Raw genomic sequence first — 11,274 nt, forward strand, 5'->3', positions numbered from 1 at the left:
TCATTTTTTGGGTGAACTACTCCTTTAAAGATATACATTGGCCATTTGAAAATAGATCTACAAAATCTAGATCTAGATCTGCATTTCTTTTTTAAATCTTGAAGAAATGTTGACAAATTCTGGAATATTTTTGAAACATTTTAACAACACAAATCTTGTATGGGGTCCCTGGCATAAAACGTTTTCAGATAGGGTCTTCAGACAAATACATATTAATTTGGGATTAGTTTGAGAACCACTGGTTTAAACAACATTACACATTAAGACCAGAATAAGCCACTACACTTTAGAAACAAGCTCCAAAAACTGTAAAACTACATAATTGAGTAGCCTACGTGGGGATCTCGTTTGAAATAAGCCATTGCGGCTTATATGAGCGATCCATTTTAGCTGACCTTGTATTGTAAACTGTATTTCCATGTGCAAATCTTCTAAATAAAGTATTCAATCAATCAATGAAAATCCAAGCACCTTTACAGTAAAAACAAGCCAAAAGTCGCTTATAATAAGCGGACATGGCAACGCTGGGGTCTATGCATGAATTGGGTCTGATTGGATGAAACGGTCTGACGCGTCATCACCCTGCGACTGTAGCCTACTTCCAGTTGTAAACAACACAGAGTTAGGTAAACACATACGCTTTTTCCACCTTTAATAGATTATCAGGTATGTAACTTCATGTTACCAATGAAATGCATTCTGTAGGTAAAGGTATCATTGCTCTATTTTAATGTGTGTATGTCAATCACATTGCATGGTTGTGTTATTATCGTAATTAAATAAGACTGTGTATGTTTACAGTGGAGTTGCTCCTCGTCCAGTGAAAGCATCATGAGTGGGGGTTTGGCTCCCAGTAAAAGCACTGTGTATGTGTCCAACCTGCCTTTCTCTCTCACCAACAATGACCTGCACAAGGTACGTGTGTTTTACACTGTTTAATTACATTCAGTCTCAGAGTGAGTGGGGCAGAAAATAGACTGTTGTGCGTGATATCCTTACATCAGAATTTAGCAATTCTTCTGAGCCATATATGGGGGGAAGAACTAACCGCAAGCAACTATTAGATCCTATTTTTCATATCTGGAACCTAGAGTTGCAATACCAACCCTTGACAGCCCATACATCCAAACAGAAAAGTCCTATCTGATTGTATTAAAAACGTTAAACACACCAACATTGCAGCTGTACGGAAAGCTTGAATTATCCTCTTTCTAACTGCAAAGGTTTTGTTTCATAAAAATCCATCATAGACATGTAATGAGCTACTTTCTATCAATAAATTCGGTGCAGGTGATTATTTTTCGAAGTGTCAAGAGTTTGAATGCGCTCGTTTTCAATAACGCAACGTCCCGCTGCCTCCTGCATTATGTGACATTTCAAAACAGGTGGTACGCAGGACTGTTGAGTGATTTCCATCCCAACAAGCGCTTCCAAACTCCCAACACTCCAACAAAAATAATCACCTGCACAGAATGTATTGACAGAAAGTAGCTCATTACATGTCTATGGTGGATTTTTATGAAACAAAAACTTTGCAGATAGAAAGAGGATAATTCAAGCTTTCCGTACAGCGGAAATGTTGGTGAGTTTAACGTTGTTTAATACAATCAGATTTTTCTGTTCGGATGTATGGGATGTCAAGGTTTGGTATTGCAACTCTAGATTCCAGATATTAAAGGTAGGGTAAGTGATTTGCGTTGGTTAAAATAATTGTTAAAGAGCTCTATATTCTGATAGTACTCATTGCTATAGAGTGTTTGTTCAGTTTTAGGAGTCTCCTTGTCTCTCCACCTCTTTATTAAACAGAAAATGCATTTTCGTTTCAGTTTCAGTTTCATTTCCAATTTTATCCAACCAGGACAGAGAACTCAATCAGGATACAGATTAAACAAGTGAAATTGGAAGTGATGACACTAAGAAATGAGCATGCAAAATTGGAACTGGAACACTATACAAATTAAGCTTAAAAATGGGTACTTTCTCCTGATTGGCTGAGATTTTGACACCTACCGAAAAATGTATTTTCTGTTTATTAAAGAGCTGGAGAGACAGGGAGACATCTGTTACTGAAAAAACACTCTATTGCAATGATCAGAATATAGTGTTTTAACCTTTTAACAAAATACTTTTTGTTTTAACCAAAAAATATCACTTACCCTACCTTTTAAAAATAGGATCTAAGAGTTGCTTGCGGCTTGGCAAGAACATAATTAATGGATAATATAAGAACTGGAACATGTGACAGAAATGTGTCCCTTTAACGCTGAGAGTTTACAAATGGAACCAAATGGACCGAGAGTTTGTAGTGTAGTGTAGTTTGTGAAGCAACAAATGCAGAACATAGATCTGATGATTAACCTATATACACTGTTTGTCATTTCAGCTATTCACCAAATATGGGAAGGTTGTGAAGTAAGTAGTTCAGTGTCTTCAAAAAGCCAACAAATTCAACCAGGCAATCAGGTTTATGAACAATACACTAAATCATGCTTGTTGCCTGTCTGACACACACACACACACACACACACACACACACACACACACACACACACACACACACACACACACACACACACACACACACACACACACACACACACACACACACACACACACACATACTCTTGTGTACAACTAAAATATGGCAAACTGAAACATGGATCTAGATTAGAACAACCAACGTCTTAGATTTAATTAAATGCTGTTACTCTCAGATTAAATGTAGATTTAGGCATATGTGCAAATTATAAATCATGAGACAAATAAAATGCTGTTTCTCAATCTGAACTATAGGTAGTAATATCAGTAAAGTTAGATCGGTCTAATGAATAAGGCAAAGATGAACATTAGTAATTGTGTCCTGCTTCCCAAAGGGTGACAATTGTGAAGGACAAAGATCAGCGCAGAAGTAAAGGAGTGGCATTTGTTCTCTTCCTGGATAAAGAATCGGCCCAAAACTGTTCAAGACAATTGAACAACAAACAGGTAGGCCTGTAACAACTTACTCATTTAATAGAATGCTGCCTAAAGGTCATTACACACCGGCGATTATGCAAATATACGCAAAATTCGGCTTCGCTTTTTCGCTCCGTGGAAGCTTGCATTGACTTTATAAGGTTTTTAAAAAAACCGTATTATTCGCATGAAAAAATCGCCCCCGGTGTGTAAGGGCCTTAAGTCTGTGGTTCTCAAAGTTCATTGATTTCAGTACCCCTCTTTCCCTGATTTCTGAATCCAAGCACCCCCTATTTTACTTATCAAACTGCAAGAGAAAACAATAGCTAGCATATGATGCTACGAATGAATGAAGGATAACCAACCTTTTTAAAGAATAATATAACATTTCAAATATGAAGAGTTACAATTAGTACCAGCTGAGCTGATGCATTTTAAACTGTAGCCATAACATTTTAGTAAGCTGTTTTGATGTTCAAAATAGAGCGGCATTTAATGGCAAATACCTATTGCTTTCTATCCAATAACAGTTGTTCTAGTCAAGTTTTTGATTTGATTTAAATTAGTTTGAACACCTTGAACATTTTGTCAATGTTTCATCATTAAACATAATGTAAAAATGAATAACATTTTCCACTTTGTAGTACCTCCCCTCCATGTACCCCCATTTAAGAAACACTGGCCTAAGTTGCTGCTTAACCATTATGATCCATCCCTTATCTGGACATGTCATAATAGGCGAACATTCGGTGAAAATAGCAGATCTGCAAGGTCACAATGCGTCCACTGAGATGCGTTGTGACCTTTTAGATCTGCTAGTTTTGGCGAAGAGATCTGGTGTAAACAAAAAAAGTACAGACCCCTGGGGAACCCTGGTCAGCAAAGTATGAAGGGTTTAAGTGGTTAATCAATACAGTTTGTTCTTGGAAGATGATTCTTCAGTGGACATGATCTTGTGTGTAAAATAATAATTATTATTTAATTTGTATTTACCCACATCATTAGTATATAGACATTACTGGTCATTGTTTGTCAAAACTCTAAGTTTAAATATGAGATATATACGTATATGCACCAATAGAATAGTTTGTATGTTGTGATATTTGATTTTGTTGAGGTGAGCTGAATTTGTCTCCGTGTTTGTCCCACAGTTGTTTGGCAGAACAGTGAAAGCCAGCATCGCCGTGGACAATGGCCGAGCAACCGATTTCATCAGGCGACGGAACTACACAGACAAGTCCAAGTGTTATGAGTGCGGGGTTAGTTCACATTTTGTGCTATGCTACCATTTTGTTCTATGAAAAAGTGTAAATATTATTAGTATCATATTGATAACATCAGGGCTAGTACTTGAGGACCGGCCGGCCGGCGGACCTCTGACATCACTCTGACATAACCATAAACAAACCTCATACGCCCATATAACGGCAGGACCACCTCCACGTCACTCTGACTCAGACATAACCATAAACAAACCCGATATGCCCTATAGGCATATATGGCCACGGATCCGACCGCTATGCACATAATATGGTCATGTGCATATATGGGTCCGACCGACTTCAAAATCGGCGCGCACATTGGCAAGGACTCTAGGGAGTGCGCCACCGAGTTGTAACTAGTCCCAACACTGGACATAATACAATTACGTCACTACTAATCTTATTACGTCACAATATAATGGCCTAGTTCACAGCTGAGTTATTAATAAGTCCTGTTTAGTTGATAGTAGGATATTGTTTGTGAGCTACATTTGTGTCCTCAACAGTTTAGTGGACAGGATAGCTGATAATGACTGATGAGTTTTACCTGCGGGAAGATTCTCAGACAGAGGCAGTGAGTTCAAGATACGCACAAGCACGCAGTGATGCACAGGAAAGCACGGATTCGTTTTGTGCCACTGAGACAATCAACCGTGTCACGGACAGCAAGATGGTGGACGTAAGCGGGTTGAGGAACCGGAATACATTCGAACCAAACCGCATGAGCCGCATCATGAAAGAAGGCATGAGAGGGGTGGAAGAGGCCTACATTAACCAGCGACGTCCTCTAGCACGGCCTGAGAACCTGACGTCGGATGAGGCCCAAGAGGAAGAGGCGGTGGCGGAGGAGCCCAAAGCCGGGCCCGTCCAGATCGTCCTGGCCAATGAAGATGAGCATAACTTTGAGCTAGACGTGGCGGCACTGGAACGAATTCTGCTCCAGGACCACGTGAAGGACCTCAATGTGGTGGTGGTGTCTGTGGCCGGAGCCTACCGCAAGGGCAAGTCCTTCCTGCTGGACTTCCTGCTGCGCTACATGCACAACCAACAGCAGAAGGATTCTTGGATAGGAGGGGACAATGAGCCCCTGACAGGATTCAGTTGGAGGGGAGGTAGTGAGAGAGAGACCACAGGCATCCAGATGTGGAGTGAGGTCTTTGTGGTCGAAAAGCCTGACGCCACTAAGGTTGCAGTGCTGCTAGTTGACACGCAGGGGGCGTTTGACAGCCAATCCACCATCAAGGATTGTGCTACTGTGTTTGCCCTCAGTACCATGACCAGCTCTGTACAGGTGTACAATCTGTCCCAGAATATACAGGAGGACAACCTCCACCATCTACAGCTCTTCACGGAATACGGACGACTTGCTATGGAGGAGGAAAACCTCCAGAAACCTTTCCAGTCCTTGATGTTCCTCATTCGAGATTGGAGCTTTCCTTATGAACACGACTATGGCCTCGAGGGAGGCAAAACCTTCCTGGAGAAAAGGCTAATGTTGCAGGAGAACCAACCTGAGGAGATAAAGAATGTGAGGAAACACATCCACTCCTGTTTCTCCAACATCAGCTGCTTCTTGCTGCCCCACCCTGGCCTTAAGGTGGCCACTAACCCATACTTTGATGGCCGGCTCAAAGATATCGACGGGGACTTCACGCGACAGCTGGCCAAACTGGTTCCTCTGCTGCTGGCACCAGACCAACTGGTGGAAAAGGAGATTGGAGGAAACAAAGTTACCTGCAGAAACCTGGTTGAGTACTTCAAGGCCTACATCAAAGTCTACCAAGGGGAGACTTTGCCTCATCCCAAGTCTATACTGGCGGCGACAGCCGAGGCCAATAACCTCACTGCTGTGGCAGGAGTCAAAGAAATGTACAGCAAGAACATGGAGCAGATCTGTGGAGGGGACAAGCCATACATCGCACCAGCCGACCTAGAGCGCCGCCACGAAGAGTTCCGCGAATGCTCAGTGCGCCACTTCCGCTTGGTGAAGAAGATGGGTGGGGAGGATCTCTGCCAGCGCTACCAGGATCAGCTGGAGGTAGAGCTAGACGAGGCCTTCGGCAGCCTTTCCAAGCACAACGACAGCAAGAACATCTTGTATGCAATGTGCACGCCCGCCACACTGTTTGCCGTCATGTTCATCACTTTTGTGCTGTCGGCTGTGATGGGCTTCGTGGGCCTCAGGTCACTGGCAGTGCTGGCCAACCTGATCATGGGTGTGATGCTGCTGTCTCTCTTCCTCTGGGCTTATGTCAAGTACTCTGGGAAGTTCCTCGAGTTGGGGAGGCTAATAGACCTGGTGGCTAATTCACTCGCGGAACAGGTGTTGAAGCCGCTCAGCAAATACTTTATGGAATTTGACATATTGACAGACCAGGTCTCGCAATTCAAGCAAAAGTCCAACTGACTGTCCCTGCTCCTTCTCCTAATTAATCTCTTGTGTCTCAGTCTCTCCGCTATAACTATAAAATGTTTTGCTTTATGAATTTTCATTGACGATTTACAGCAACCATTACTCTCCCTCACATACAAGTGATGTACGTGTCCATCTTTTTATTTTCTAAGAAAGTCTTTTGAGTCAGTAGCCTGTTTTGGGAAATAAATGCGTAGGCTATCTATCGGTATAAATGTATAGCAATGCTGGCATCTCGTGTGTCTGCGTGTGTTTCAGCCAGAGAGAACAAATGGCTCTTACGAGAAAGAGTGAAATTACACTGTGAAGTGAGTCTTGTAACTTTAGAAGTTAACTGAGTGGATTACACAAATTCTGCATGTTCTTATTTGGAAACACAGTCTTTATGTCTCTCACTCATTGAAGGAAATTTTGATTTTAATAGTACGGATGAAAATCTAAATTTCCTTCAACGAGTGAGTGACATAAAGGCTGTGTTTCCAAATAAGAACATGCAGAATTTGTGTAATCCACTCAGTTACCTTCGATATCCCAAGAGTGACATGTTCTTCACAGTGCAAATCAAGGGGGAGATTTTACCTGCAATTTTATTTAGTTTTACTGGTAGTTAGTTCTGTTCATCGTAGATTTTTATTGCGGCTTTTTCCCCCAGTTAATGACATTTTTTTCACTTTTAGTTTAGTTTTGAAACTAGGATATAACTATATCACACACATTCACAAAATTGTACACTACTGACATTCATGTTTGTTTTAAGTTCAGCAATAAGTAATATTCAACGAGACCTCTTTTCCAAGTAAATTATTGACCTCCACTAATTTGTTTCACATCATCACATGTTTCGTACTTATAACTTTTTTTAAAACATAGTATTAACTTTAATTTTATAATGTACTGTAAGCCCATGGGGTGAAACCTTGCCCATATTTGGAGTAATATTACATCATTGATGATTGACGTAACAGGCTGGCCACATGAAGCCCGAGATCCACATTAGATTTTTTATATTGTCATGACTGTAACCCAGAAGAGCACTACAGGATCTATTTAGCCTCTAAACTGTCTTATTTTATTGGTTGTTTTAGAGCAACTGACACCTATATCTCCCCTATTAAGTATGGGGCCAGTGTGGACAACCTGCTGGTACAGCCTTAAATATAGCTAGGACCTTCTAAAGCCAGAGAGGATTGTCATTTCATACAGGGTTTGTTACTGCGTTAGCAAAATTATCTCGCCCTAGGTTTCCCAAAGTTATATTCACCAGCAAGGACATTGTAATTAATGTGTCTGGAATGGTGTTCCATGGCTCTATGGTTTTACTTGTTGGAACTACATCTCATAAAGATTGGATGGTGTGTTGTTCCCCTAAATGTTTAGAACATATGCCTATTGGTGTTTCTTTAATGTTCTGTTACTCAGCATTTGGGAATGTTGGGCTATTTAATCAGCCTGTTTTTTAGATGATTTTATTCTAGCCATGAACTATGATTGAAATGACAATGTGAAATTCCTCAAGTTGTTAAAAATATCTCTCTGAGCAGGGATTCTTAAAAGCATTTTTAGCGGTAGGACCAACCCTGTTTCTATCCAAGTCAGAGGAAACCCTCTCTGAAATGATCCCGGACTAAGAATTTCATAAACTAGAGAAACCCACGGACGGGCGAAAACATAATCTTTGCCTTTGGTTTGAGGACAAACCAGTATAATCTTACAACAGATGCAAGGAATCTCTGTGCGTTTGTATGTCTCTGTATTCCACGTATCTCGTGAAACGTTTGACCGACCGACTTCAAATTCGGCACACACATCGCAGACGAGTCCGTCGGATAAGTCAGTTGTCCAGAACCGCCAGAAAAGGCTCTGGCCGACAAGGACAGACGGATACAGAGATCTCCATATATGGGCACAAAATGTACCCAGACTGACGGTTACTCTGACAACGGGTATTGCATAACAGGGTGGGGCATGCATTCCCTATTTGCATAGTCTCCGAGTAGGCCGGTACCCAACGGGCAAGACAAAGAAGACCCTGAAAACAATCGTATTAAAAAACAGAATTGAATAAATCATTAACATGATGTGTCGTTCTGCCATCCATCGCAGGATACGGGACACTTGAGCTACGCATGCCCCAAAAACATTCTGGGAGAGAGGGAGCCTCCAAAGAAGAAGGAGAAGAAAAAGAAAAAGAAGATTGAGGAAGTTGAGCAGGTGTAAGTAAAGGATAAGCCCATGATGACTTAATGCTGCAGGTATCTAGGTAGGATGATGTATAGTCCTCTGTCTGTCTACATCACTGGTTCTCAAGCGTTTTCAAGTCAAGAACCCCAAAATGTAGATGTATTTGGCCGCAGAATCCCATTTGAAAAGATCTATGCCAGGGACGAAGAGAAGATTTGGGTCAAATATTTGCTAGATTTTTTCAAAAAAATAACTGATTAAACTGTTGGACGTTATGAAGACATGCGTTTCGCTTAGACAAGTAGTTTAAGCGCAAGTAGCTGAAGAGTATGCAACCTTGCAACTACTCTTCAGCTACTTGCGGGGAGGCCAAGTCCTCTTCTCCCCCCATTAAAAACTGATTAAACTGATCACATTTTTCTACATTAACTTATTTTGCTAGGGACCCCCTGGAACCCCCTCAATGACCCCTGGGGGTCCCTGGACCCCACTTGGAAAACCACTAGTCTACCTTATATCTTGCACTGTCCCTATTTACACTGAAGCGAAGTTCTTGTACCATCTAGTGACCCCATGCCACCCTTTAGTCATGAATAACATCTGAATATATATATTCTTCTCTCTCAGTGAAGAGGAGGAAAGTGAGGATGAGGGGGAGGACCCAGCCCTTGACAGCCTAAGTCAAGCCATAGCTTTTCAGGTTAGTTTGACCAATGCTTTTGCCCCAACTGGTGTGTTCCTGTCTAAATTATTTGTTGACATAGTCTTGAGCTAGTATCCAAAAAGAATTTCCCTGCAAGATTTTATTTGAAAATAGCCGATCTACAAGCTCACAACGCGTCGCATCGCGACGCGTTGTGAGCTTGTAGATCTGCTATTTTCAAATAGCTGATGTATATGTTAAAGTGCTCATTTGGCCCATAGTCGCTTATTTTGGGCTGGTTTTCCTAGACCTGGTTGCTTGTTTCTCTCACAGAATCTGGCAACACTGAACATCACATGTTTTGTACTTTTTACTTTTTTTAAAAACATAGTATTAACTTTAATTTTATAATGTACTGTTGTACTGTAAGTCCATGGGGTGAAACCTTGCCCATATTTGGAGTATCCAAAAATGACAATTTGAGAACAATAGCACCCAAGAATGGACTGCTTCTGTCTTTGAGATGCCGTCTCTGGTAACTGAATAATCTAGATTATGATTATGCAATAAGATTATGATTATGCAATAATTATGTAATTGATTATGTAATATCAAGGCTGAAAATGTTACTGTGGCCCTCAGCTACCAGTCAGCTACTGCAAGATGTTCAACTGTAGTAGGAAAGTTTGTTTGCTGTACCAATAATTTTAAGGCAGATTTATACTTTGTTGTACAATGATGCTTCCCACCAGAAATAGGCGAACTGCAAGAAATGCATTTTGATAACTTGTAGATCTGCTATTTTCAGCTTGTGACACCATTGTAAGACGGAGTATAATTTAGATATTATCTATAAGAATTTTTAAATGGTGAACATGGCTGATAATGGCAATTACTGCCATTGCCAAAAATGTCTCTTGTTATAAATGCAGTTGATTATGTTGTAAAGTTTTGGTAGCCATTTGATAATGTTAATTTGTAGTTGGCTGGCAAAATTGTAGTAAAGTAGTAATGCCTCCCAAAAAAGTCATGCTGTCCTAGTGTTGTTATCATTGGGGTAAAACAGGGCTGAAGAGTTTGGTAGATTCCAAGGGCTAACGGGGGCCCTAACCTCGGGAAAACATGCTTTTTAGATTTTCCAGCGTGATGTGTGATGTCACAGGGCCCGGGATCCCAAGTGCGAGCGCGGTTGACCATGTTCCCATGTGTCATGTTTCTCCTTTGCAGCAAGCCCGTATAGAAGAGGAGGACCAGAAGACGGTGGTATCCATGACTCATGAGGACAGTGCTGAGGCTTCCACATCAGAAGATTCCAAGAAACCCAAAATTAGAATAAAAAAGAGCGCTTACTTTAGTGACGAAGAGGAACTAAGTGACTAATGATTTGTAGCTACGGTGATGGACATTATCAAACAAAGCACACGCGTGCCGTGCTGGTAGCTGAACAGATCCACACCAACCTCTGTCTGTTTCCTGTCTCGCTTTTATCTAAAAACCTAAATTGCCCAAAGGAAATGTTAATAAACATCCACTCACATCACACACACAAGTGTTTTCGGCAAATACATTATTTTTTTTCTTTTTAAACTCCCATCTTTGTTGGTTTGGGATCTCAGTTTTTTGTGGTGGCATATTTATAATATGGTCCACGGTACTGGAAATTTCTTTTTACATAATTTTTTTCTTACATGAAGTATGTCATGTCACTAGGCTTGTATGGAGAAAGAAATCAGTTACGTTATTTCTATGTGAATACTGTATAGATGCCTGATGATTGACTGCTTGTTCATTTGTTGATTAAACTTTTTACTTTTTCCTTT

The 11,274-nt window shown here is 40.9% G+C and overlaps 2 protein-coding genes across 2 annotated transcripts; both read left to right on the forward strand.

Annotated features, from left to right (window-relative positions):
- The first annotated feature begins 588 nt into the window (after positions 1 to 588).
- On the forward strand, positions 589 to 11,254 carry zcrb1 (zinc finger CCHC-type and RNA binding motif 1). Its single transcript, XM_080421360.1, has 8 exons — positions 589 to 666; positions 802 to 915; positions 2,384 to 2,412; positions 2,874 to 2,985; positions 4,107 to 4,214; positions 8,734 to 8,843; positions 9,439 to 9,511; positions 10,682 to 11,254. Exons 2-8 carry the CDS (start codon positions 832 to 834, stop codon positions 10,832 to 10,834), a joined length of 669 nt encoding a protein of 222 aa, XP_080277486.1. The 5' UTR covers positions 589 to 666; positions 802 to 831; the 3' UTR covers positions 10,835 to 11,254.
- On the forward strand, positions 4,747 to 6,624 carry LOC308079190 (atlastin-2-like; the record flags this gene model as incomplete). Its single annotated transcript, XM_080420569.1, has 1 exon — positions 4,747 to 6,624. One exon carries the CDS (start codon positions 4,747 to 4,749, stop codon positions 6,622 to 6,624), a length of 1,878 nt encoding a protein of 625 aa, XP_080276695.1.
- Positions 11,255 to 11,274: the final 20 nt, after the last annotated feature.

The sequence above is a fragment of the Gymnoscopelus braueri genome (assembly GCF_963280865.1).
Source record: "Gymnoscopelus braueri genome assembly, chromosome: 23".
In the NCBI taxonomy this organism is placed as follows: Eukaryota; Metazoa; Chordata; class Actinopteri; order Myctophiformes; family Myctophidae; genus Gymnoscopelus; species Gymnoscopelus braueri.